Below are 27,979 nucleotides of genomic sequence, written 5' to 3' on the forward strand. Positions count from 1 at the left end.
TGAAAGGGGTCACCAGCACAAAAGCTTGAGAATCACTGTAATATACCATGCAGTCTTCAGTTTGCTTCCCTTATACTGGAACGTTAGGCTATGGTATTACAAAAAAGATCAAGAAAGTGGAGTGAGTTAGACATCATTTCTGATTTTGCTAAAATTAGAAATTAAGTCCCAGCATTTTATTTTTACAACTCTTGATATGAGTATAAATATTTTCATGAATTCTTTAAAGATTTTCTTTCTTTTGATTTAAACATTCCCATGTTGTAACTGCAACCTCGGTAGAGTGGGATTGTTATCTGATTGTGTTTATAGGACCAAAAAAGACAAGCTGACTAAATACAAAAGTGAGATTAACCATTCTAGACTGAGTGCCCAAATAGAGTGAAGGACAAAAAGTAAATAAACAACATAAACAGTGAAATGGAAAGTAGATTGTGAAAACTGTTTGTTTCCACTTTAATAATCTAGGCCTTTATTAGGAACACAAAAAAGGTTCATCCTGAGCATCCCTTTCAAAGTTGAACAGAAAAGAGAGGTTTTAAGTGATAAAAATCTAACCATTTTTAATTACATATACCATGGCATGTCTTTGAGATGTCAAGTGAAGTCAAAATAGAGGCATTTGCCTTGCACAAATTAGATATCATAGAATATCAGGGTTGGAAGGGACCTCAGAAGGTCATCTAGTCCAATTGCCTGCTTAAAGCAGGACTAATCCCCACACAGATTTTTGGCCCCCTCAAGGATTGAATTTACAACCCTGGATTTAGCAGGCCAATGCTCAAACCACTGAGCTACCCCTCCTCTCTCCTGCCCTGCCTATCAATTGAGGTCCTAGTTTGGAATGCTTTTGCAACAGACAGACCTGGGACTTTACCTGCACATCAATTACAGGCTTCTGGTTTGAGGTTTTTGTAGATTTCCCTGAGTAGATTATGGCAAATTATTTTTAAAGATATGTTAGGTTTTTTTCTTTTCTTTTTTCCTCTTGGTGTCACTGCAGAGCAGAGTTAAGGTTGTTTGGGTGTCCTAATTGTGTATTTCCATACCATACTGTTAAATTTAAAAGAAGTCCAAATATGTTAATTCTGAAATTCCTGGGTTTATAATGCTTAGTTTTGGTATAATTACAACATCCCAGTAATGTATTTTACTCTAAATTACTGAGCTGTACTCTCAATCTTAATTCCCGATTAACATAGATTTGTCTGGAAATTTCCTTATTTAAAAAAAATCACACATGAACACTAAATAGAAACAACAGAATATTATAATAGGATTTGAAGATTGTTTTTCATTTAATTTAATCATTTATCTTAACCTACAATGTAACTATTCTCCTCTCTCTAATTTTCAAAGCACCAGTAAAATAATTATCTTATTGCTTAAAGTGCTATCTTGTCATCATGGTTGTTTTCTTTCTATAACATTTGGCTATCAAAACCATTTTGAAAGTCACAGAAATTCTTTTTCAGCCCATATTGTAAGTGTATTTTCTTGGCTGTATTTGCTTTATACTTTGCTAGCTATTTGCCTTGTATCTGTAATTTCATCTGATTTGAATGAATGCTACCAATTGTATGATTACACAGTAAGATTATATAACATAATACTATACCCAAAACAAAATACTTTTGGTGGCTTTGGTGTTGTAGAGTTGTGCACTACAGCACTGGAAAGGCCACTGTTGCACTGATGCCTTGTCTACACTACCGCGGTAAATCAATCTAAGCTATGCTACTTCAGTTACATGAATAACATAACTGAAGTCGACAAAGCTAGATCCACTTACCACGGTGCCACGCAGTGTCGACGGGAGATGCTCTCCCACTGACTTACATTACTCTTCTAGGGAAGGTGGAGTACAAAAATCGACAGGGGAGCGCGCTCTCATTGATTTAGCACGTCTTCACCAGACCCACTAAATCGATGCTACTATATCAATTGCAGCAGCACCAGTTTAGCTCCATAGTGAAGACGTACCCTCAATTATTAAAAGCCAGGTGGATATCCCCAAAATTTCTGTACAGGCACATGAATGCTTATCTAGTTGTCGCCTAACTGAGATAACTCCTTTCTGCCTCAGTAGCTCTGTGTTTTTAAATAGTCTTTTCAATTTTCCTAGGCCATATACACCAAACTTAAAACCTTCTAAAATATATTTATAGCCTTCCACTGAAAGGAATTTTGAAAAACATTGTTGCCTAATGGCTATCACAATATAAATGTTGCCTAGTGGCTAGAACACAAGTGTGAAGCCATACTTCTACATTTGGTCTTTGCTCTTCCTCTCTCTTGTAATGTGACATTATGCAAGTGAACACTCTGATTTAATTTAATCATCAATAAACTAAGCATAAAACATTGACTTTTATCTAATGTTTGAAAAGAGCTTCCATATCCTTAGACATAGTATGTGGAAAATATTTATTATCATTATTAAAGACACAAACAGTATCAACACACAGCTAAGCATTGCCATTCTGTCTGTGCTGTATGGGCTTCTTTTCCTGCCCTCACTTACAAAAAGCAAAAATTGCACAAATAAGGGTATGTCTAACAATGCATGTGGAATGTTACAAAATCTGCCAGAGCATTAATGTTAACCCAGCTGAAATATCACACACCAGCTTGTCACTTGCTACCTTGCTACTTGATTTCTCTTCCATGTCACTTCTGTTATGCAAAGGAGGTCAATTCCCTTGTACAGACAACTGCCAGGTGACCTTTGTGAACCTCAAGTGTGATTCCTCCAAGAAAAAACGTCGGGGCCGCAAGTCACCATCGAAAGAAGTGTCCCATATCACTGCTGAATTCGAAATGGAGATGAAGTCTGAGGAAGTCTCAGGTGTGTAGAAGATCTTTTCTGGAGTTCTGTGGGGAAATCGTATAGCAGTGCATCACTGTGGTCGACAATTGCCAGTATCTCTCTGCTGCTGTTTCACCAGGCCTGTCTACAAAGCACATTACCCAAACCATAATGGAACAGCCCATCCCCACTCAGAACTTCCATTGACTTCAGTGGAAGTTCTGCTGTCAGGATGACTAGGATGCAGCATGAAATTCAGCTAATAGCTGCAGATGGGCCAAAAGATCGGATCTGAAGCCAAACTTCTACTAAGTTCAGAGATATTTAGATCTTGGGATTTGATTTGGACTCATCTCTACTAATAAGAGATACATTATTGATACAGGATTGGCTCATTGCTGCTTCCTTTTAGGAGATGTCTCACACCATCGGCCACAAAGACATCTCCTAGAATATAGATTGCTGAATGCCAGTCTGAAAATCAAACATGTTTTATCATGCATTTCAACATACTTACATTTTGGCATGTGGAGAAGATTCAGGATGGGGCAGAATTGTTTAGGGCTCTCCAGGTTATAGCATTAGGGTATAAAATCAAATAGAAATTTATGCTATCATAAATATTTCAATATTTAAGAGTGTTGTTAAACTATGGAATAACATTTCCAAACTATGGAATAACATTTCCAAATTGAGTCTTTTAGAAGTGAACTGGATTAAACCCTTGGAAATACACTGTGGAGGACAATTACTAATACCTCTAGGAATCCACATAGCAATAGTCACTGCCACAACCCATAACAGTGCAGGGTATGCTCACTTGATGCCAGCTTAGCTCTGCCAGTTGATGTGATGTGTTTACTATATCCCTGTCTATAGACAGTCAATAGAATCAACCTTGAAGCTTTTTATGCTGGGATTGAGACAAAATCAGAGCTCTATGTGCAGTTATGGATAGGAAAGTTTAGTTTGCAAGAGCACAGAGTGCTTGACTGTCCCTTGCAGACGGCTTAAAGTCAACCCAGCCAGTCAGCCAGCCGATGCTAGCATTTAAAAAAAGAAATACAATTTCTTTGCCACTTGCTACATAAAGAGAAGTGGACGAAGTACCAGAGAATTTTGCTGGTTGAGAATTTTTTACTAAGCAACTCCGCTTAAACATGAATCTCAATTGCTTCTAGTTTTCTTCTTATTTCCCACCTAGACACCTGTAACCTTGACTGTGTGCGGAAAAGGATGGAGCAGAAGCTGCAAACTGCAATCAAAACGTTGAGAAAATCTATTAACAAACAGCAATTTTACATTCAGTTTTCTGGGACGGAGTACGAAGTGGCTCATAAGCCAGCTAAGGCTACTGAAGGACATGAAGCATGCAGTACAGGGCAAGTGCTGCAGGATGGAAAATGTGGTAAGTCCCGGAAAAATTGGAGTTACATTCTGACCTACAGCACTCAAAAATAAAAACCCCTTAAAATTAACTGGTCAATAGTAAGCCATATAGTAAATGTGTTAGATACTTAGATAATCTAGAAAAACCAAAAACAGGTTAGCCTGGTCTAATTCTATGTGGAAAAAGGTTTAACTGTTTTCTAAGTTGCCAGACTTTAGCCAGACGCTGGTGCTAACCCTTTTACTCTAGTTCTCAGCACTATATTCCTACTTCACCGATAATACAACTTTTTTTTCCTGCTAACCACACCACTATAGTTACTGTGGGTCAAATTTTCAAAACCCACCTATACATTTTTCAGTGAAATTTTACACAGCCAGTTGTTTACATTCAAAAAGAATAGAATTTGCAAATGTGGATTTGATAGATGTTTGATTACCTGGTTCATACACGCACACACTGCAATTTAGAGGCTGGGTTGAAAATTTTAGCTATTATAGTCTAACAACCCTGAAGCTTTACCCCATAGACCTAATGCTATAAAATGTTTAAGGAAATATCCTTTTTCAGTAGGAAAATGTGGATTAATGTATGTGTTTAGAATGGTTGCCAGTTAAACCATGTCACTGTCAGGAAGTATACAATATGAGATGGGATGCATTGCCTTTGGAGAAATCTTTGACATTGTTATGTCAACTGATCATGCCCTCAGAATGTAGATCTTGTATCTACAACTCCCATAAAACCACCACTTACATGTATCTACTATAAATGAAAAATTCACTTAATTCTCCATCCATTATGAAAGAGCATTTTGCTTTAAATATAACATAAATTTTTAAAACTGAGTTAACTCTTTTGGAAGCATATGTCTGATAAATGTTTAAATGCAGTAAAATATCATTTAATGGTTTAAACAATACAGGATGGATATTCAGCCGTTGTAAATTGACCTAGTTCCATTGACTGACCTAGTTCCATTGGCCCAAAATCTGCAAAGCGTCATTGGTAATGGTGGGGTGAATCAAAGAGTTCCATCTTCTATAAATGTTTGATATGAAGGCAAAGCTACATTATCAAAATGAAGGTCCTTAAGTAGATTCTGCTTTTCTTTCCTCAGTTACCTGCAGCCTGGGAACCTATTATAGTGGAGAACATAATCAGTGCCTTCCTTGCTCACCAGGAACATACCAAGACACAGAAGGTCAACTTACTTGTGAACCTTGCCCAAGTAACGACGGACAGGGAATAGCAGGCGCACGGAATGTGTCAGAATGTGGAGGCGAGTTTAGTTTGATTACAAAAGGAGTAGGTGCGACCCAATAACAAGTGAAGTGTGGAGGCTAAAAGTGGGGAAAGCCTTCCACAATTCTGCCTTGGAAAGCGAACAGAAAAGAACTCTATGCACTTAAACATAATACCAAAAAATCTTTTAGTTTGTTTCAGTTGTTCAGACATGAGCATTGCTATCAAGTAGAAGTGATCTGGAACTGCATTTTGGGAGTAGTAGGCAAATGAGCAGACCAAGCAGAGCACTTTGCTTCTGGTCAGGCATGCAACTCTGGAGGTATCTTCCCCTCTCAGGGCCCACTGACATAGTACATTATGAGCCAAAGGGATAGGTTACATTGGGCTGGGATAAGTAAACAGCATGATGATACTGATGAAATCCTTTGGGGGGTGAAGTCCGAGCCTGTGGTTCCTCTGTGTCATCAACAGCAATCATATCCGAGAGAAATACACACTGCAGTGATCTGTGCACTGCACTCAGCGTGAAGAACTGATGAGTTCTAATCCTGTTTGTTCTTCTCTGTGATCTTTGGCAAGTAACAACATCCCTAGCTGAGATTCCCCCATCTGTAAAACTGGGAATGATCATATTCACTTCTTTCAAAGGATGTTGAGAAGTTTAATTGGCTAATGTTTGTAAAGAGCTTTAAATATTCTAGTGTTTTCAAAGACAAATGTAAACCATTTTCTCTATCTTATTTCGTTATGGATGAGCACAATGTACATAAGAACATTACAATGGCCATAGTGGGTCAGACCAAAGGTCCATCTAGCCCAGTATCCTGTCTTTTGACATTGGCCAATGCCAAGTACCCCAGGAGGAATGAACAGAACAGGTAATCATCAAGTAATCCATCTCCTGTCGCCCATTCCCAGCTTCTGGCAAACAAAGGCTAGGGACACCATCCCTGCCCATGCTGGTGTATAGCCATTGAAGGACCTATCCTCCATGAACTTATCTAGTTCTTTTTTGAACCCTGTTATAATCTTGGCCTTCACAACATTCTCTGGCAAGGGGTTCCACAGGTTGGCTGTGCACTGTGTGGAAAAAAATACTTCCTTTTGTTTGTTTTAAATCTGCTGCCTATTAATTTCATTTGGGTGACCCCTAGTTCTTGTGTTATGATAAGGAGTAAATAACACATCCTTTTTTACTTTCTCCACACCAGCCATGATTTTATAGATCTCTATTATATCTCCCCTTGGTCATCTCTTTTCCAGGCTGAAAAGTCCCAGTTTTATTAATTTCTCTTCATATGGCAGCCATTCCATGCCCCTAATCATTTTTGTTGCCCTTTTCTGAACCTTTTCCAACGTCAATATATCTTTTTTGAGATGGGGCGACCACATCTGCACGCAGTATTCAAGATGTGGGCATACCAGGGATTTATATAGAGGCAATATGTTATTTTCTGTCTTATTATCTATCCCTTTCTTAATGATTCCCAACATTCTGTTCAGTTTTTTTGTCTGCTGCTGCACACTGAGTGGATGTTTTCAGAGAACTACCCACGACTCCAAGATCTCTTTCTTGAGTGGTAACAGCTAATTTAGACCCCATCATTTTATATGTAAAGTTGGGATTATATTTTCCAATGTGCATTACTTTGCATTTATCAGCATTGAATTTTCATCTGCCATTTTGTTGCCCAGTCACCCAGTTTTGTGAGATCCTTTTGTAGCTCTTCGCAGTCTGCTTGGGACTTAACTATTTTGAGTAGTTTTGTATCATCTGCAAATTTTGCCACCTCACTGTTTACCCCTTTTTCCAGATTATTTATGAATATGTTGAATAGGAATGGTCCCAGTACAGACCCCTGGGGGACACCACTATTTACCTCTCTCCATTCTGAAAACCGACCATTTATTCCTACCCTTTGTTTCCTATCTTTTAACCAGTTACCAACCCATGAGAGGACCTTCCCTCTTATCCCATGGCAGCTTACTTTGCTTAAGAGCCTTTGGTGAAGGATCTTGTCAAAGGCTTTCTGAAAATCTAAGTACACTATATCCACTGAATTCCCCCTTGTCCACATGCTTGTTGGCCCCCCCTCAAGGAATTCTAGTAGATTGATGAGGCATGATTTTCCTTTACAGAAACCATGTTGACTCTTCCCCAACAAATTATGTTCATCTATGTGTCTGACAATTTTATTCTTTACTATAGTTTCAACCAGTTTGCCCGGTACTGAAGTCAGGCTTACCAGCCTCTAATTGCCAGGATCACCTTTGGAGCCCTTTTTTAAAAAATTTGCATTATATTAGCTATCCTCCAGTCATTTGCTACAGAAGCTGATTTAAATGATAGGTTACAAACTACAGTTAGTAGTTGTACAATTTCACATTCGAGTTCCTTCAGAACTCTTGGGTGAATACCATCTGGTCCTGGTGACTTATTATTGTTTAGTTTATCAATTTGTTCCAAAACTTCCTCTAATGACACCTCAATCTGGGACAGTTCCTCTGATTTGTCACCTAAAAAGAATGGCTCAGGTTTGGGAATATCCCTCACATCCTCAGCCAGGAAGACGGATGCAAAGAATTCATTTAGTTTCTCTGCAATGGCCTTATCATCCTTGAGTGCTCCTTTAGCATCTCGATCATCCAGTGGCCCCACTAGTTGTTTAGCAGGCTTCCTGCTTCTGATGTACTTTAAAAAAAATGCTATTACTTTTTGAGTCTGTGGCTTGCTGTTCTTCAAATTCTTTTTTGGGCTTCCTAATTATACCTTTACCCTTCATTTGCCAGAGTTTATGCTCCTTTCTATTTTCCTCACTAGGATTTAACTTCCACTTTTTAACTCCCCATGACTACTTCAACTTTCTCAGCCGCCTGCCAGACTCCCCAGTCCAGGGCAGTACCCAAGGACTTACTCTCTCCCTGGATCTCCTTCTTGTCCATGGCCAACTCCTTTTTCCTCTATGCAGTGACTGCAGACCTCCTCCCTCAGGGACGGCCCACAACATTTTGGTACTTGAGGCAGAGAGCTCAAATGACACCTCCATGCCCCCTCGTTTGGGCCAAAACTTTGAAAGGTCTAAATTCTGCCTTCTTCCTGTTCTACTCTTCCACTGCTCTGCTACCTACCCCAGTAAAGGAGAACTAACAATTTAAAATGCCTTGTTCAAAAACTTTAAGTAACTTTCAAATGCCTGAACAGCAAATGTAACTTTTCTTGTCTGCATAGTAAACACTGGCATTTTTATCTGTTTGAATAATCAAAGTGGTGCTTTCTGTGCCTTTTTGTACTCCTGGAGTATAGCATCAAACTCAGCCATGAGTGCCACAATTTTAAGGAAGTTTCCATTGTTTGGCACATAGAGCTGATCTGAAAGTGCCACACAGTGCTAGGTTTTGGGTAACAAGCATTCTCACAATGGCAATGAGCCTTTTCAGAACGTTTTGCCAGTAAAGAGACTCTGATGCAATCTTCTCTTGATGCTGATCATCTATGGTGGCCTTTAACCATAGTCTCATCTCAAGCTCTTTCCACCTATGGAATGCTCTCTGGTGATTTGCTGCCTTCTCATGGCATGCCAGATTTCTAGCCAGATTTTTCCAGTCCTTTGTTCCTGTAGAAGCCAATGTGGCTGGAACATTAGACTGGAAGAGTTTGCAACAAACAGTATGCAGCATTCTGGGTTTTTGAGTACATAAGCCATGGCCTCTCCACTTTGTCACCATTGGGGATTTCATACCAGTAATGTGTTGGATGGAAACTTCTATTTTCATTGTCTTTGGGGAACATGACGTTTTTCACTTGCTGTGGCCCATGCAGTACAAGGAAGTCCCTCAGGCTACTGCTTAAGTGGGTCCACAGTCCTGGATCATCTAGACTTAAGGAACTAAACTCAGCAGCAGCTGTTTCTTGCGCCTCCACCACACTCTTCTCTGATCTGCACTTTTCTTTAGGAATGTGCATGGTTACATTCATTTGAGATGGAGATATGGATTCTGCAGTAGCTGCCAGGTCACCTGCACTCTGACTAACTGGAAGATCAGGCATCTCCTCACGGGGCTCGGCGGAAATCTAAATGGCGCTAGCGCAGCGAGCGCTGCGCCGCGCGCCGCTCCCTCGTCGCGGGGTCCCCCTCTCCCGCTCTCTGGTTGAGCTCCTGCCGCATGCTGGCGCACCGGAGACCGAGCCCGGGGGACGGGCCGCGCCGCGCCGCCGAGCCTCAGCCGGAGGGCGAGGGGACGGGAGCCGGACGGGTCCGCCGCTGCGCAGGTCCGGTCCCCCCGTCCCGGCTCCACGGGCCAGCCGCATGCGAGGCATGCCTCCGGAGCCAAATGCGCGCCCCCGGCGGGCGGCAAGCCGCTGCGCTGCGCCGCGCTGGTGTCTAGAGCCGCCCCTGCTCCTCACTTACATCCTCACTGGGGCTGGATGAACATTTGTGTCTATGTATCTCAGGAGGGCTCCTTCCTACTTAGATAGAAAAGCTTCCTTTGCTTTCTTTCTTTTTCTGAATGCTGCCCCAGAGGGGCGTTTTCTTCTTTCACTCATGACTGCTGCTCTGTGCCAGCTATAGTGGCTCTCAACACTCAATTGAAGGGGACAAATAAGCAGGCTGGTAGCAGGGCCTGAATGAGGGAAGATATCAGTGTCTTAAGGGCCTAACTGGCTGCTGCTACTTCAGTTGACTGCCTGTTCTCCTCAAGTGGGTTCAGGGAAGCAGCAGGAAACAGGACTCCCTGAGAAGCTGGTGCTAATCAGTCCAGGCTGCTGCAGGTGCTAGAGAGGTACATAAGAGGCTCCTCCTCCTCTCTCTCCCTGCAGCTCCTGCTGCTTTCTGTTATTCCCTCTCACCTTTTCTCCTGCCTGCCTGTTATGTCTCTTGTGCCCTCCTTTCTCCAGCACAGCACTCCACCATCTCTGTGCATCTAGAGCAGAGAGAATACATATGCACCAGCAGCAGACACAATTTTCTACACTCTGGGTGCTAGTGGTACCCCCCCCCACACACACACAGTCTGGCACCTGACGTGGCCACTTCAGTTCACCTCATGGTAAGGCCTCCCTGCAGTCTCTTCCTGCTCTCACTTTCTGTCTTATAATCCTATCCCCACTCCTTCCCCAGCTGGGCTTCATCTGCCATTAGGCTTTATCAATCCCTGGCTTCCCTCCAGGTCAACATATAAAGTTAATGGTCCCTTATTGTTACCTGCATAGTCTAGGGCACTCACCCTTACCCTGTTCCTAGGGCTCAAGACATAACCTGATTAATTTAGGCACCCACCCTTAACTCATTCCTCGGGCTCCATGCATAACCTTCTGTGGGCTTACAGGACCTTTTACCAGTGAAAGAGCCTTACATAGTAATATCCGTAACCTCTATTTGTTAACAGTTACTCAAACAGAATGCACACGCTAAGCATACAATGCTCACCAGTCCCAATAAGGCAGACAAACTCTTCCTGGTGGCAGTCGGGATCAGGTCGGCCGGGGACTCCAGCTTCTGCACGATACAGTTGGCAGGGTGTTGAGGTCTGGCAGCTCTGATCTTGAGCTGCGTCCTGGAGTTGGTTCCAAAGAACTTCCTTTTGAACCCCTGTTTATATACTGAAAGTTGAGTCCTCCTTAGCTGTAACGTAACCAATCATTTTACTAAAGTGTTACAAAATAATTCTTTGACCAATCCTCACATATTGAAAAACAATTCTTTAACCAATCATACCCCACCACCTTAGCTGATTTAAATCTTGCAAAATTACTTATGCAAAAGACAGGAACAGTAAAAGACCCAGGCAGAAACCATACAGATATACAATAGAGAAGTAGGGACCATAAAGGTGAAACAATGAAGAAGTAGAGATTTCACAACAGATTTCACAACCACAACTGTTGATAAGTGATTCTTTGCCAGACAGAATGCTATCAAACAACGTTTTCTTTAAACATCTTAAGATCTGTTTCTTTATCTGGTGGTGGTGGTGGGTACTATTAGTACAGGAGCACCTTCTCAACAGCCTGATATTTCATTGTTTTAATGTAGCTGCAGAAAAAGGCCTCAGACCTTACATTACTGGCCTACGTTAACCTGCTATGGGCTTATGTTGGGTAGACAACCTGTCATACTATCTAATTTATTTGATTTTGGAAACTTATTATTTTAATTTGTATTCATGTTATTTGCTTCATAGGTCACTACAGTAAACATGCATTGATATCTGAGACTCTGCAGTTTTTCCTTATACTAAGGAATAACTATGGTAGCTCATATCAAACAGTGTGGCAACTGTAGATAAGTGTTGACTTTTGGCTGGTAATCACAAGATGAATTAATTGAACAACTCAAAAAATAGTGAAATACCTACAGGTTTTCAACAATGTGGACTTTTATTTCTGCCAAATTGAAATTAAAATAGATTGTGGATAAAATAAAACTTACATTTACATAGGTTGTTCCTTCCTACACTGGATACATCAACAGTAGATCTTGCTGGAGGACAGCAGTTCCATTTTGCTACAGTTTTTGAGGGTTCACAATTTTTGATCCACACTGAAATTAAAACAAAGCCCTTCAAGCATTTTCACTAAATGGAACTGTGTTAAAGTATTTGTTTTCTGGTTGTAAAGGTCAGGTTCCCGCTTCTTTTCCCCGCCCTCTTCTCTCTAGAAGTGGCCGGAGAGTCCCATCAAAAACTTTGTCAAAATCAATACATGTCCCCAATGGTTTGTCTTTGATGAAACAGCATATTTCAATGAAACCATGTTTCTCTGAAAATGTATTGGCCAGCTCTAATCAACAGTACTTTTGTACATGGCTTCAGAAGCATTACTGTAGTAACTCATTAGCATGTGCTAAAATCCCCAGCTCCCAGTCTTTACAATATAGGCATAAAATGTATGCTAGAAGTTTTGGGTGAATATTGTGCCATAAAGCTATGTTAAAGTTGCAAGAAAGCAAGTGACTCCAAAGTTAAATTATAGTGCAGTTCACATAAATGCAATCCACTCTACTAAATGAGGAAATCTATTTAGGTGGGACATTTCCCAGGGAACTAATTTTAGCCTTATTTAAACACCAATGCCTGCTGCTTAACAACAATGGTAATTCCATGTGATTTGGAGGTGTGCTGGTGGCCAATTATTATGACAGATTTAATGATATGGCTACTTTACTGGCAATTTCAGCAGAGAAGCCAAGGACTGAATAGGCATGGAGACAGAATAGCTCTTTCACTCCTATAGCGCGTGTCTCCAGATCAGGTTTAGTGGCTGTGTCAAAAAGCTGGCACTACTGGTGTTCAGAATGTACCTCTTCTGTGTCTAAAAGAAAGACTCCTGGGCTGTCACTCCATCATGTTTCACAGGTACTGAATTTTCACGCTAAGGGCCAGATCCTCTTCTCATTAAATCCAATGGACCTATGCCAATTTACATCAGCAGAGGATCTAGCCCCAAAATCATAAAAAGCAAAGCAAAATTGACTTCAGGCTAGCAGTATCACATCGTTTCTCAGAAACTGGTGGCACAATAATCCTCTTGTACAATTGCATTTCAGCCAGTGGTTGGAGGAGGGGAAGGACTCTAAGAGTGAAATCCTGGTCCCATTGAAGTCCATGGGAGTATCTCACTAACCTCTTAGAATTCTTTGAACGTGTCAGTAAAGTAGTGCATAAAGGAAAGAAGATTAACATAATTTATTTAGCCTTCCAATAGACTTTTGTAAGGGCCTGCACAAGAGGTTACTAAAGAAGTTAAGTATTCATAAAGTGAGAGACAAAATATTGTCCTGGATCAAAAGTTGGCTGGGAGAAAAGAATAGGATTAAAAGGTCAATTTTCATCATGGGGCCTGGTTCCTCAAGGTTCCACACTAGCTTCTGTGATTAATATATCTATTAATGATTTGAGGTAGCAGAATTTTCAGATAACTTTAAATTATTAAGGTTAGCGAGGACCAGAGAGGAATGTGAGGAACTAGAGAGACCTGAACATGGTAGATGAATGGTCAATTAAATGTCAACTGAAATTCAGTGTCGATAAATGCAGAGTAATGCACACTGGAGGAAAAATTGAAACTACTCATACAGCTTACATGGACACATCATGATAGATGCTCATTAAAGACTTTATTCAATCTGCAGTCGTGATAAAAAAGTAAACAAGATGATAGGTTGCAGAAGATACGGGATGGTGAATAATATAAAGAATATTGTAATTTATATAAATCAATGGCTCGACTTTAATACTGTTTATAGTATTGGTCACTGCATCTCAAAAAGGATGTTGCTGAAGCAGAAGAGCAACAACAATGATCAAGAGCATGGGGAAACTCTCATATGAAGAGAGATTGCAAAGACTGGGATTGTTTACCTTAGAAAGAAGGCAAATATGAGGGACATGATAAAATGTATGTAAAATAATGAGTAATATAGGAAGATATAGGTAGATGAGGAACTTCTGTTCTCCCTGTATCATAACACGAGTACAAGAGGACATTCAATGAAATTACAATGTGGACAATTCTAAATCAATAAAACAAAATACTTTCTCATACAACATGTCATTAAACTGTGTTTCCCAGGAAATCATTGGGGCCAAGAATGTAACAAGGTTAAAAAAGGGATTGGACATTTATATGGGTATCAAGAATATCCAGAATTGTTACAAACAAACTTTGTGAAAGGGATGTTAAACTTCATGCTTCAGGGCTTTATCCAAATGCTAACTATTAAAGATCAGAGTGAGACCTAATGTAGGGTGCGGATTAGCTCACTTATGCCTAATGTGGGGTTTCTTACAGCTTCCTTTGAAGCATCATGGTGCTGGCCACTGTCAGAGATAGGATGCTGGGCTAGATGGACCTCAGGTTTGATCCACTCTGGCAAGTCCCATGTTCCTATTTGCCTTCATTTCCCTATCTATCAAATGGAGATAAGAATGCTGGCCTACCTCACAGAGGTATTGTGAGGGTTAATTAATTTTGCTAAAGTACTATGAAATTCTCAGATGAAAGGTGCTTTAAAAGTGCAAAGTACTAAAATAATGATACCTTAATGGCATTATAGACCAAGCAGAAATGTTGATAAACAAAGAAACTGGCATTGTTTTGAGCAAATTGTTTTTATAAAATTGGTAGGTTTAGTGTTATGTTTTTAAAGTTTTAGGAAGCACTGCTAAATAATGCTGACATTTTTATATTGTGCACACAGAGGTAGACTTAATAATCTAATTGACCATATTCAATTTCTAGGGCAGTGTTCTCCTGGGTATTTCTCTTCAGACGGCTTTAAACCTTGTAGTGTGTGCTCTCTTGGTACATATCAACCTGAGCCAGGCAGGACCCTTTGTTTTCCATGTGGCGGTGGGCTGGTGACAAAATATGAAGGCGCTGTTTCATTTCAGGACTGTGAAACAAAAGGTAAATTTCAGAGCTTTTCCCATTTTGTAAAATATATTGCTTAGTAATTTCTCTACTATTTTTCCTTTCACTTCGAAGTGCTGAAGAACTTGAAGACCTTCAGAAAAAGACAGCTCTGTGTTACTGAGTTAAACGGTCAGGAGATCTGCAAACCAGAAATAATCTGCTGACATTGCAAAGTCCTCAGCAGTCAACATAGTATTTTTTGGGATGCATGACATGCACATTCAGGGCCAGATCCTCAGCCAGTGCAAATCAGCCTAGCTGCACTGACTTCCATGGAGCTAGACTGATTTTTTTTTTTATCAGATGTGGATCTGACCCTCAAGTGTTACTTATTTTATTTTTATTTAAAGAATTTGAAAAACTTATGCATGATACAGATGATATGAGATTAAACATTGATTATGAAAATGACAGAGAAATGATATATGTACAACATGTACATGTTTGAAAACTTCCATGTAAATGGCACAATTGTGAGGCAGGAGTTTGTCTGACTATATACCTATATGCTTGCTCAATTGTATACTATGGCACTGTCTCACATCGGGTAATTAAAACCTCTCATCTGCAATTCCAAAAGGCATTTTTGTTGTTGCTGCAGACAGCTATTGGCTTTGTCTAGCTGTTTGTTATAAACTCAGGTATAAATGACCGATTTGTAAATCACTGTGTTTAAAGGCAATAAATGTTGTATATTTTACTTGATTAGTAAGAATTTAGCTTTAGTTCTTGGAACACAATTCCAATCAAAAGTCCACTGTAAAAGAAAAATGCATTAAAACGATTTCTGTTTAACTGTCTGATAAATACTTTGGAGTATGGAAATTACTGATTATGTAAAGAGAGGAGGGAAGATGCCACTGCGGTTAAAATTGTTATTTTCTAAAAACAATGTACCTTCCTATTGTACAGTTCATTGTTCTCCTGGCCACTACTACAATTCCACAACACACAGATGTATCAGATGTCCTGTTGGAACCTACCAGCCTGAATTTGGTCAAAATTACTGCATTAGCTGCCCTGGGAATACAAGTACAGATTTTGATGGCTCTACTAATGTTACACACTGTAAAAGTAAGTTCCTCATATTTTCCTGTATGTTAGCAATGTGATTGAACAAAAACTCTGGATCTGAATAACCCAGATTTTGGATGTTCAGAATCTAGAGCTAGACCAGAATTTTGCAGCTTAACATTAGCAAATAATTCTACTCACCACCAGAATTGATGCTGAATATTTCCTATGGTAGAAAACATCAAAACACTGACAACACAACCTGGAAAAGAAGCACTGAATGTATATAAAATATCTTTGTATCACTTTAATTTGGAATGGTACAGCTTACAATTTAACAATGTAGAGTTGGCATAAACTTTCCAGATCATGCAAGTTTTGCAGTGACTCATCCTGAGTTTCTATAGAGCTAAAATAATTGAAAATTGAGTTACTACCATTAATAGTTATGAAATACTGTGAGATAGTCACTCGTTGATGAACTCATGTCACTGTTGCATGTTGCAAGTGCCAGATAATCTTTGACTACAGTGAAATCTGCATTGAGAATCTCCTACCATAGGCAACCCCGTATCTTAAATTACCACTTTAAAGTATCCTCAAGGAACCCACTACAATTTTATTTGACCTTTAGTTAAAGACCGTTTCTTCTAGGCAACCAGATTTTGCTGCTCCCTAATGTGTTCGTTTAAGATAGTTTCACTGTAATTATTAGATTACATACGTCTTCTAAACCAGTAGTTCTCAATCAGGGGTACACTTACCCTTGGGGGTACGCAGAGGTCTTCTGGGGGGTACAAGTCATCTAGATATTTTCCTAGTTTTACAACAGGCTACATAAAAAGCACTAGCGAAATCAGTACAAACTAAAATTTCATATCGACAATGACTTGTTTGTACTGCTCTATACACTGAAATGGAAGTACAATATTTATATTACAATTGATTTATTTTATAATTATATGGTAAAAATGAGAAAGTCAGCAAGTTTTCAGCAGTAGTGTGCTGTGACACACTTGTATTTTTATGTCTGATTTTGTAAGCAAATGTTTTTTAAGTGAGGTGAAACTTGGGCTACGCAAGACAAATCAGACTCCTGAGAGGGTTACAGTAGTCTGGAAAGGTTGAGAACCACTGTTCTAAACTAAGCATTAGTTTATATGTCTATCATAAGCTTTCACTCTGATTATATAATGTGTTATCTTTGATGTCCTTAGTCATTTCAAATGTATTTAGAGTAAATTAGATATTTGCCGGAAACTGGGAATAGTATGACAACTGTAAAATAAAGTGATCCAATTAATTTTGCTCCCTGCATTGATCTCTCTTCCCCATCCACTTTCTGATCTTTATGTAGCATCTAGTTATTAAGCAAAATACTTAAATGCATGCCCAGCTTTAAACATAGGAGTAGCCCCATTAGGGACACTCTTAATAATTTACTGATCAGGATCTTAGGGTCTGACTTCAATAGGAATTTAAAATGCTCAGTACATCTCAGGATCAGGCTATTTCTTTTCATGTTGCTTTTTCCCCCTTGCCTTTTTCTCCAAAGAGGCAAACTCTGAGCTTGGGTAGCTAAAGAGACCATATGTCTGTTTTCCTTTGACAGTCGCCATATTTCATATGGGGACACTTGAAATATCTCAGTTTTTCATTTCATTGATTGGAATATTGGGTTATGTGTTTTGTTGTTTGTTGTTTTTTAATAAATACAAAATGTTTGTTCAGAACACTAAATTTCCGGCGGAAAAAATCCTCCATTCCAAGAAACAGGCACATTTTGCTATTGAGTTAAAAGCTGGTGATACCAACACCAGTACATGTATAAAAAAAAAAAGTGGAGTTTTGTCTAAAATGTAAGTATCGTCTGACTCTAAAAATGTAACCACCAGAGTGTCCTACTTTTTAATTATGAAAATACAGTCACGTAATGGACAGCACATTTCCATCTGACATCAGTAGGACCCTGTGCATTCATCCAATGACCGAGTTTGGCCCGCATCATAATAATTAGCACACACATAGTACTTTTCATGTTAAAAGTACTATAAAAACTTTAACACACCCTTATGAACTTGCCGTGAGGTAGGTGAGTATTATTACACTTTACAGATAAGGAAGGTAAAGCAGGTTAGTGATTTGCCCAACCTCATAGAGAGGAGTCATTATCAGACTAGGGGTATGGAACAGCTGCCATAGGAGGAGAGATCAATAAAACTGGGACTTTTCAGCTTGGAAAAGAGATGAATAAGTGGGGTGGGATATGATAGAGGTCTATAAAATCATGACTGGTGTGGAGAAAGTAAATAAGGAAGTGTTATTTACTCTTTCTCATAACACAAGAACTAGGGGCTACCAAATGAAATGAATAGGCAGCAGGTTTAAAAAAAACAAAAGGAAGTATTTTTTTCACACAATGCACAGTCAACCTGTGGAACTCCTTGCCAGAGGATGTTGTGAAGGCCAAGACTATAACATGGTTCAAAAAAGAACTCAATACATTCATGGAGGATAGGTCCATCAATGGCTATTAGCCAGGACGGGCAGGGATGATGTCCCTAGCCTCTGTTTGCCAGAAGTTGGGAATGGGCAACAGGGGATGGATCACTTGATGATTACTTGTTCTGTTCTTTCCCTCTGGGACACCTGGCATTGGCCACTGTCAGAAGACAGGATACTGGGCTAGATGGACCTTTGGTCTGACCCAGTATGGCCGTTTTTACGTTCTTATGACTTGGCACTAAAATGTACAGTTCCTGCCAATAGTGCTGATCTGGCCACGACTGCACTGGAGATGAGTGTCTTGAGACTGCAGCAACTGCTCTAGTCTGAGGGCATTTTGTGTTAATCTCTTGCCTTTAAGGGATGTGGTATAGAATAGATATGTGCAGATCATGGCAACTGCAGCTGTATTTCCACGCAGTGATCCAGCAAAGGTACCCACTCTCACCCTCTAGCTCCTCAGCTGCTGCCTCTCTTGGGCATAGATCCACATCAACCTGGTAACTCTCCAGGTATTTCCAGACTGGAGAGTTACCTTGCCTACACTGTGTCATTCCCAGCACAGACCAGTTGCCCTAGACACCTGCTTCCCTTCTCTTCAGAGAGATGCATGAACAGTGCAATTGTTACAGAAATAAATTACCAAGCAGCTCTTTCTGAGCAAGCCTACTTTATTCTTAAGGTTAAAAGCATTACAGAGAAAACATATTTATAAAAAAGAGAGGAAGAACCTATATGCATGCTTATAAGGTTACCAGAGTTCATCCCAACCCTCACATGGGCTCTGGCAGGTGCAGTCTTTTAATACCCCACCCTAGCGGTTTCCTTGTGGTTACGTCAGAGCTTCAGCACAGAACAAGCATCCAGTCTTTTGAGGCCGCAGTAGGCCAAGTCCTTCCAGTCCTCCCCTAAGGACTGAACTCTCCATGGACCACCAGGGGTCATGACTGTTTGCTGGAACAGGAAGAAGACCCTGAGGCAGGTTAAACTCCAGGCTTTTATCCAAAAGTATTTTGTTTATTGATCCCTGGAGAATCCAGTCTGAGCTAATATATGCATACCTCTCCATGGGCAGTGGCTTGAAAGGGTTGATATTGGAGGAAGCACATTAGCATCCCCCTCCCTTTTAGAGAAGGCACATGCAATGCCACAATAATATAGAAAGGATGTAGAGAAACTATAAAGGATCCAGAGGTGAGCAACAAAGATGATCAAAGGGATGGAATGGAAGTCATATAAGCAGAGGCTAAAGGGGCTGGGAATGTTTAGTTTGGAAAAGAGGAGATTGAGGGGGGACATGATAGCAGTCTTCAAATACTTGCGAGACTGCTGTAAAAAAGATGGGGAAAAGTTGTTCTCTCTTGCCACAGAGGGCAGGACAAGAGGCAATGTGTTCAAACTACAGCACAGCAGATTTAGATTAAATCTCAGGGCAAACTTCCTAACTGTAAGAACAGAAGGACAATTGAACAAACTGCCTAGGGCGGTTGTGGAAGCTCCTTCACTGGAGGTTTTCAAAAGGAGGCTGGATAACCATCTGTCTTGGATGGTTTAGATACAACAAATCCTGCGTCTTGGCAGAGGGTTAGACTAGATGACCCTTGCGGTCCCTTATAACCCTATGATTCTATAAAACATACACAATTGCATTTGTAATACAATGTATCCAAAAGGTGCTAACCCTAGTTCAGTAAGGTTTAACTTAACTCAATAAAGTTTATCTTAATTCCATAAGGTTTGTTTTGGACTCTGTCCAGTGCATACTATGTGTTGTTTTGTTGCTGTTAAAGAGTATTTGCAACGAGTTAGGCCTTGTCTACACAAACAAGTTTAGAAACTGATGTAGTTAAATTGATGTAGCCCCCTTGTGTAGACACTTTTAAATCAGTTTAAAGAGTGCCATATATTGATCTAGCTTAAGTCAATTCCTTGATCACTTGATAGTGGTTGTCTACATGAAAAATAGTACCATTTTAACTAAAGCAGTCATTTGAATCAAGTTAGCCAACCTCACATAAAAGGCTGTGTGGTTCCTCTTAAATCAATGGCACCCAGACATATCAGTTTATTTTAAATTGACTAGAAATAGATTTAAAATAAAATGAGGCACTCTTAAACTAAAATGAGTGTGTGTACGCAGAGCTTTGCACTGGTTCAACTAAGTCTGTTTTGAAAACCATTTAAATTCATCCAGAACAAAATCTATATGTAGACATGGCCTCATTGAGCATTGGCCTGCTAAACCCAAGGTTGTGAGTTCAATCCTTGAGGGGGCCATTTAGGGAACTGGAGCAAAAATCTGTCTGGGGATTGGTCCTGCTTTAAGCAGGGGGTTAGACTAGATGACCTTCTGAGGTCCCTTCTAACCCTGATATTCAATGATTCTATGAAAGTGTTGTTAAGCCACTTTGGTGTCTACACAAAAGGACTGTGCCTATTTAACTACATCAGTGTCTACATTAACTTAATTAAATCAGTTCAACTTTCATGTGTAGAAAAAGTTTAAGATTTAGGTTTGCAAAACAAAGATCAACTGACTCAGAAGAGTCAATATTCTGTCAAAGGCTTTTCCCTGCAAGGAAAGTGCCAGCTACAGAATTTACACAGGTGTAAAGCCATGAGGAGGCGTTTGGATGTGTCTGTGGCAGATTCAAACAACTGAAAGATATTTCAAAGCACAAATGCTAACTTATGTTTCTTCACAGACCAGCACTGTGGAGGGGAACTTGGAGATTATACAGGCTATATCGAGTCTCCCAATTATCCTGGTGATTACCCAGCTAATGTTGAATGCATTTGGAATATAAATCCACCCCCGAAGAGGCGAATACTCATTGTGGTTCCTGAGATATTTCTTCCAATTGAAGATGAGTGTGGTGATGTTTTAGTAATGAGAAAAAGTGGTAAGTTGCCAGTCATGAGCCATTTAAATATTTACATCAAGGAGTCTGAGTGGAATGTCCAAATGGAATGGACAAATGTGCAAAAATGATTTTCCAGCGGCTCGGTCCGACATTATTTACAAGGGCTATTCAGTGAGCTGGAACAGCAAGTTGTGGCTAGTGCTAAAACAGAATACTTTAATAATAAAGTCAATGTGTTAATTATCATCAAAAAGTGTCTCGGATGAATCAGAAGGCATATAATGTAGTCTTGTCTGGCCAGATCCTCAGGCAGTGTAAACCAGTGTAGATGCGTGGAAGTCACTGGAACTATGCCAATTTATAGCAGCTGAGGAGCTAGCCAATCATCTCTAAAATTATTCTCATAAGTTTCCAGTCCAAGTATCAGAGGGGTAGCCGTGTTAGTCTGGATCTGTAAAAGCAGCAAAGAGTCCTGTGGCACCTTATAGACTAACAGACGTACTGGAGCATGAGCTTTCGTGGGTGAATACCTGCCCCTGGAAATTTCCACTACATGCATCCAATGAAGTGGGTATTCACCCACGAAAGCTCATGCTCCAGTACGTCTGTTAGTCTATAAGGTGCCACAGGACTCTTTGCTGCTTTTCCAGTCCAAGTATTCTATCTGTGCGGTAATGAAGAAAGAAGTTGTTAATTTAACTGGATATTGTTATGTTTCCCAAAGTTTTCCTGGAATTTCTGTTTAGCCTACAGATAAGTGCCATGACACTTCCCCTGTGATTTTGTAAGACTTATCACAAGCAGCATCAGGCCTGGTCAGTACTGGCTTGGAGGTTTCCATCCAGTACTTAGGTGCTTCAGGAAGTGTGTTAGGAGGAAGACATCACACATTGAATTGCTGAGTCAGCATGATGCCATGAGGCACTGTGCTTCTTGAGCCGTTTCCTTGTGGATGAGATGTAAAACCCAAGTGTTTGCCACTTGTGGGCATTAAGGATCCAATAGCAAGGGCAGGGATGTTAACCCCAGAGCCTTCTGACCAAATTCATGTTGAAAGGATTTAAATTCTGCTATCCTTAATTCTCTGCTATTATTGCTGCTTAATACGCTGATTATTTCATTCTCATCTGGTGTGCCCCAACGTGTGTCATCCTCACATTGTTTCTCATCTCAGACTTTGGGCTTGTCTCCAAGTAAAGCACTGCAATGGCGCAGCTGCACCACTGTAGCGCTTTAGTGAAGATGCTACTACACTGTAGTGTAGTGCAAATCTCAGATCAGCATAGTTAATCCACCTCTGCGAGAGGCAGTAGCTGTGTCGATGGGAGAAGCTCTCCCATCAACATAACGCTGTCTACACCAAGGGTTAGGTTGGTAGAACTATGTCGCTCACGCGGTGTGAATTTTTCACATCCCTGAGCGATGTAGTTATACCGATGTACGTTTGTAGTGGAGACCTGGCCTTAGACCAGGGTTCTCTGTTTCTTATGTTTGTACAGTACCTAGCACAATATGGCCTCTAGGTATTACTGCAATACAACGAATAAGTAATAAAAACAACATTAGTTTTAGTTCTTCACTTCATGTTCTAAATTGTTGTATGGCATTGGTGTGTGTTGTTACATAGATGCTCCAGAAGTCACCGCTTTTCAGTAACGTCTGAAATTTTCTGTGTATATAAAGACTGAGAAGTGCTTTAAGCTCCTTCCATGAGGAAAGTCACTCTATTAATATATTATCTCATCCCATGCCAACAATGTACTAGTCTTTACTGTGCATGCCATTTGCTGATTGTCCTAATTGAAAATAGCAAAATGGGGGTCTGTTTGGTCTCCGCATATAAAGTTAATTTCTCTACATCTGAAGTTGGGACTACAAATGGATTACTGTCATCTATCCTTCTCCTCTTCAAATCTTTCCCTAAGCCTTCAGTTTCTGTTTACTGTTTAATTAACTCTCTACGAAGCACGAAGAGGCACCATGTGTGAAAGATGTGATTTTTAAATCAGCTGTATAGAGTAACAGTCTATTTTAATTAGTACAATAGTTTCAACAGCTTTTGACACTTAAGGATTTCTGTTTACAGTCCTGTATCTCTGATTAGTACAAAGTGAGTTCTTATCTGCTCTTTTTAAAGAGAACGATGTTATAATTAACCAGATCATTCTATAAGAGCCAAACAATTGACATACCAATGTCCCGGACTCACAGGACTCGTGTTCTCTCACAGCTCTGTACGGTCCCTGGGAGGAACCCCTTTAGTGTGACAGCCCTTCTCAGGTGTCCACTCTCTCTGAGGGGTTAAGCCATATACCCCTCTGCCTCCTGGAACCGCACCTCTCTGAGCCTTCAGCACACCTGTCTCTCGCCGTGGGCTCCCTCAAGGAGTCCACTCACTCTGGACCCCCGTGGCCTCCACTCCCAGAGAGAATAATGCCACCCCAATTTCTAGACTGGAGTGACTCTCATCCAGTATAAAACAGAGGGGTTTATTGAACGTCTGAACACAGCATAGGAAGCTCTCAGGGCCTCAGGCCTAACCTCCCTCAGACAGTATATCTAGGTCTGTCCTGCATCCATGTGGGCTCTGGCTGCTCTCTCTCTCTTGTCCAGAAACCCGCTTCTTCCAGCTGAGCATCCAGTATCACCTTCCCGCATGCCCTGCCTCTCTCCTTTGTCTTCTGTCCCAGATAAACAGGCCACCTGGGCCTTCTCTCCTCTCATCCATGCTTTGTTTCCCCACTGGGTGGAACCAGCTCGTTAGGCCACCAGGATCCTCTCTCCTCAGCTCATTGTCCTCCCACTGGCCCGAACCCACTGTGAGTTTCGAGCTGGACCTCCCAGTCACCAGTGTCTGGGGTATCCATTCTCCAGGCCATTGTCCAGGGTCCCAACTGCCAGACAAGGTCACCACTGGTCCTCTGTAACAACAAACTCCCTCTCCCACCACCTCGTTAAACAAATAACACCCAGGGAAACTGAGTCCCACACACTCTGCATGCAAACCATTGAAAAAACAAGAAAATCCCCCACTTTGTCACAACCAGCCCAGTGGTCCATCAAGTCCTGCATCCTGGTTCCAACACTGTTCAATGCTGGGTGCTTCAGTGAAAAAACCTTCACTGCCAATAATGCTCCTACAGGAACAGCAATACTAAAATATGGAAGGAAATTTCTTCTTATGCCCAGAAGTATGAGAATAGTTCTTCACATATTTATGCTAGCTCATGTAACTTCACATGTTATTTTTATTATGGAAGTGCTGGTCATGGTTCCTTAGTTAAGGCTGAATTGAGTTGTGTTCTTCAAGCAGTAATCCAACCATTTCATTAGAATACAGCACTTATTCTTTGAATACAATCTTAACTCTGCTCTGTAGTGACTCCATAAAAAAAGAAAAAAAATAATGTAATTAAAATCAGTTTAATCTAATCCAGGATTTTAAACTATTTTATATGCTAATCTTAATTGTATGGTTATTGCATAGCATGACTACAGGGCACAGTTAAGGCTGTTGGGAGCTTTCACTGTGCATTTCCGTACCTTAGCGTGTTTGGCTTTCTCTCACATTTCACCTTGCCTCTGAATTTCTTGGTTTTGTAAGACTTGTTTGGGGGATAATTACAATATCCCTGTAATGTTGTTACCCTTAAATTATTGATAGGTGTTCAGTCTTAACTGCAGTTTAACACTGATTCTCTCTGGGAACTCATTTAGGGCCTGATTCAAATCCCAGTGAAGTCAATGGGACTGTTAACACTAACTTCAGTAGGAGTCAGATCAGCTCCATAAAACCTAATTCTCCTTTTAAACTTACAACAGTAAGGTAATTTCCTATATTATCCTGTGGATATGAATTCTACAGGTCCCTTTTAAACTAGGTAAAAAGGCCTACTTTTTAAACACTGGCTTCACCTTAGGGCTGCCATCTCCTATGTTATTTGTGAGATCTGAAGCACTGTCACTGCTTCTTGGGGTGTTTGTGGGGTCCTTTCTAGTTCCCCAAAATGTCAGTTATAATTTAATATTGCACTGCAGTGTGATGTTTTGCTCTAATGTGATGGCCAATATGGTGCCATCAAACTAACTACCAAAGTTGGGAGTCTTATGAGCTTGTCTTCGAGTATGAGCTCTCTGGGGCAGGGACTGCCACTTTCTAATATGTTTGGATGGTGCTTAGCACAATGTGCCCTATCTGCTTGGCATATGAGTCATAATAATTAGATCTAGTTGAAAATTTTTTAATGAAAACAGCATTTTCTGACAAAAAACTCTTGTGTTCAAATCAAAGTATTCCATAGGAGCATATCAATTTTGACAGAATTGTTGATAGAAAAGTTACTAAATGATGCATGATCGAAATGGAGTATTTTCATTTTGACATTTGTGTTTTGTTTTGATTTTTCCATTTCATTTTGGCTTTAATATTTAATACTTCATAAATATTGAATATGATATCACAGTGTTTTGATATTGAAACAAAATGTTTACTTAAAGTTGCTTTGATGTTTCTGAAGCAAAATATTTTGGAATTTCCATGGCACAAAATATTTCAAAATTTCAACTTTTCTTCAGATTTGGGACAAAAATAAATTTCAAAATGTCAGTCTTCTTCGAGTGCTTGCTCATATCCATTCCAGTTAGGTGTGTGCGCCGCGCGTGCACGTTCGTCGGAAGATTTTTACCCTAGCAACTCCCGGTGGGTCGGCTGGGTTGCCCCCTAGAGTGGTGCCACCATGGCACCGGATATATACCCCTGCCGACCCGACCACTCCTCAGTTCCTTCTTACCGCCCGTGTCGGTCGTTGGAACAGTGGAGCGCAGCTTAGCTGTCCTCCACTTCCCTAGCTTCTCCTTGTTATTGATAACTTCTTGTATATAGTTGTTTTAGATATATAGTGTAATTAGTATAAATAGTTCTTAGATAGATAGTTTAGAAATAGTTAGCGGGGTTTGGGCATTAGCCCCTTCCCCGCACCCGGTGCCGGGGCCCATGCCCGGTTCACCAGGGTTCAAGCCGTGCTCGGCCTGTAAAAAGCCAATGCCTACAAGCGATCCCCACGACTCGTGCCTAAAGTGCCTCGGGGAATCGCACGTATCAGATAAGTGTCAAATTTGCAAGGCATTTAAGCCGAGGACAAAGAAGGAGAGGGACTTTCGCTTAAAGACTCTCCTCATGGAGACAGCTTTGAACCCTCCATCCTCAGCACCGAGCGCTGACCGCACTGCCAGCAGTGCTCCTCCGGCACCGGAACGTGCCGGCACCGCCAAGACACCGCGGCACCGGCCTTCTCCGGCGCAGGGCCCTGATCGACACCGAACCCTCTCGCCAAGGCAGAAGAGGTCAAAGTCCTCTACTTCTTCGATGCCTTCAGCGACTCAGAACCCCGTTCGGACTGCCCGGCACCTACACTTGCTGCAGCACTGACAGCTGTGGTACCGTTGACTCCGGTCCCGAGAGGGCCGTCGAGTCCGGTCCCGGAGAGCTCCCCGCCTGTGGTTGAGCTTATGGTCCCGTCTACGCCTGAGACGTTCTCGGCTGCAAGTGACCTTATCGCTATGACTGAGTCTGTCCTGCCTCAACCCCCGGCACTGCCGGTGCGGGAACTACATTCGAGAGGCAAACCTGCGATGATGACGCCTCCATCAGTTGGCTCGGCAGGCCGGCACCGATCTCGATCTAGGTCCTGGCACCATTCGCCTTCTCATGGCTGCTCACGGTCCCGACGCCGCTCGCAGTCCCAGCACCGATCGCCATATCAGTACCAGTCATACTCGCGGCATGGATCGGTATCTCGCACTGCTGAATACTCTCGGTACCGTTCCAGCTCTTGGCACCAATCCCGGCACCGAGACTCTCGCAGCCGTTCCCGCCGGAGACCGTCGAGATCCAGGTCGACCTCCCGGCACATGGCCATTCGCAGGTCCCGGTCTCACTCTCGGCACCGGTATGGCTCCAGGCACCGATGCCCGACACCGAGGAGATCACCAACGGGGGAGAGGGCCTCATACCATAGCTCGGCCCCCCCCCGGCCGTCCCGACACACGTCCGTGTCTTCACAGGCGGATAGCGCGTATGCCCACGACGCTGATGTGCCTGCTGCACTGTTCCACGAGCCCCAGGCTCAGGATCAGGGACCTCAACAGTGGGGTTTCTGGACACCGTGGGCATATCATCAGACCCAAGGTGCACCCCCAGGTCCGTCGCGCTCTGCCACCTCAGAACATCGGGTGCCGGAGGCAACGATAAGCCGTCCTCCTCCCTCTCCTTCAGAGGAAGTGTCGGCCCAACCTCAGGATTCTCAACTCCCCAGGGAGGCACAACCCACCCACCATGACGAGCCCTCGACCGACCCGCTTGTCCCGGGTCTCTCCTCATCTTCTTCCCCTGACGAGGCTGTAGCTGGAACCTCGTCTGTCGGCCCTCCCCCAATCAACCTACGTGCCCACCAGGACCTCCTCAGACGTGTTGCACAAAATATGAACTTACAGGTCGAGGAGGTCCCGGAGGTGGAGGACCCAGCGGTGAACATTTTGTCGTCTGATGCCCCCACGAGAGTGGCTCTTCCCTTCATTCGGATGATCCAGGCCAATGCCAACACGATCTGGCAGTCTCCGGCCTCCGTCCCACCTGCTGCACGAGGCGTGGAACGTAAATATATGGTGCCCTCCAAGGGCTATGACTATCTGTATGTCCACCCCGCACCTTGCTCCCTCATTGTCCAGTCGGTTAA

The 27,979-nt window shown here is 41.7% G+C and overlaps 1 protein-coding gene across 15 annotated transcripts in view; it reads left to right on the forward strand.

Annotated features, from left to right (window-relative positions):
* The window catches only part of SCUBE1 (signal peptide, CUB domain and EGF like domain containing 1), a 308,473-nt gene that overhangs the window by 265,690 nt on the left and 14,804 nt on the right, over window positions 1-27,979 (forward strand). For 11 of the 15 annotated variants that reach the window (XM_039547805.1, XM_039547812.1, XM_039547728.1 and 8 more), the window contains 6 exons: window positions 2,690-2,848; window positions 4,014-4,217; window positions 5,320-5,481; window positions 14,689-14,856; window positions 15,775-15,936; window positions 21,087-21,284. In XM_039547805.1, the coding sequence (XP_039403739.1) occupies window positions 2,690-2,848; window positions 4,014-4,217; window positions 5,320-5,481; window positions 14,689-14,856; window positions 15,775-15,936; window positions 21,087-21,284 (1,053 nt within the window). The remainder of the gene's footprint in view (window positions 1-2,689; window positions 2,849-4,013; window positions 4,218-5,319; window positions 5,482-14,688; window positions 14,857-15,774; window positions 15,937-21,086; window positions 21,285-27,979) is intronic. The other 4 variants (XM_039547738.1, XM_039547752.1, XM_039547798.1 and 1 more) reach the window with 1 other exon arrangement.

This window comes from Mauremys reevesii, linkage group 1 (genome assembly GCF_016161935.1).
Source record: "Mauremys reevesii isolate NIE-2019 linkage group 1, ASM1616193v1, whole genome shotgun sequence".
Classification (NCBI taxonomy): domain Eukaryota; kingdom Metazoa; phylum Chordata; order Testudines; family Geoemydidae; genus Mauremys; species Mauremys reevesii.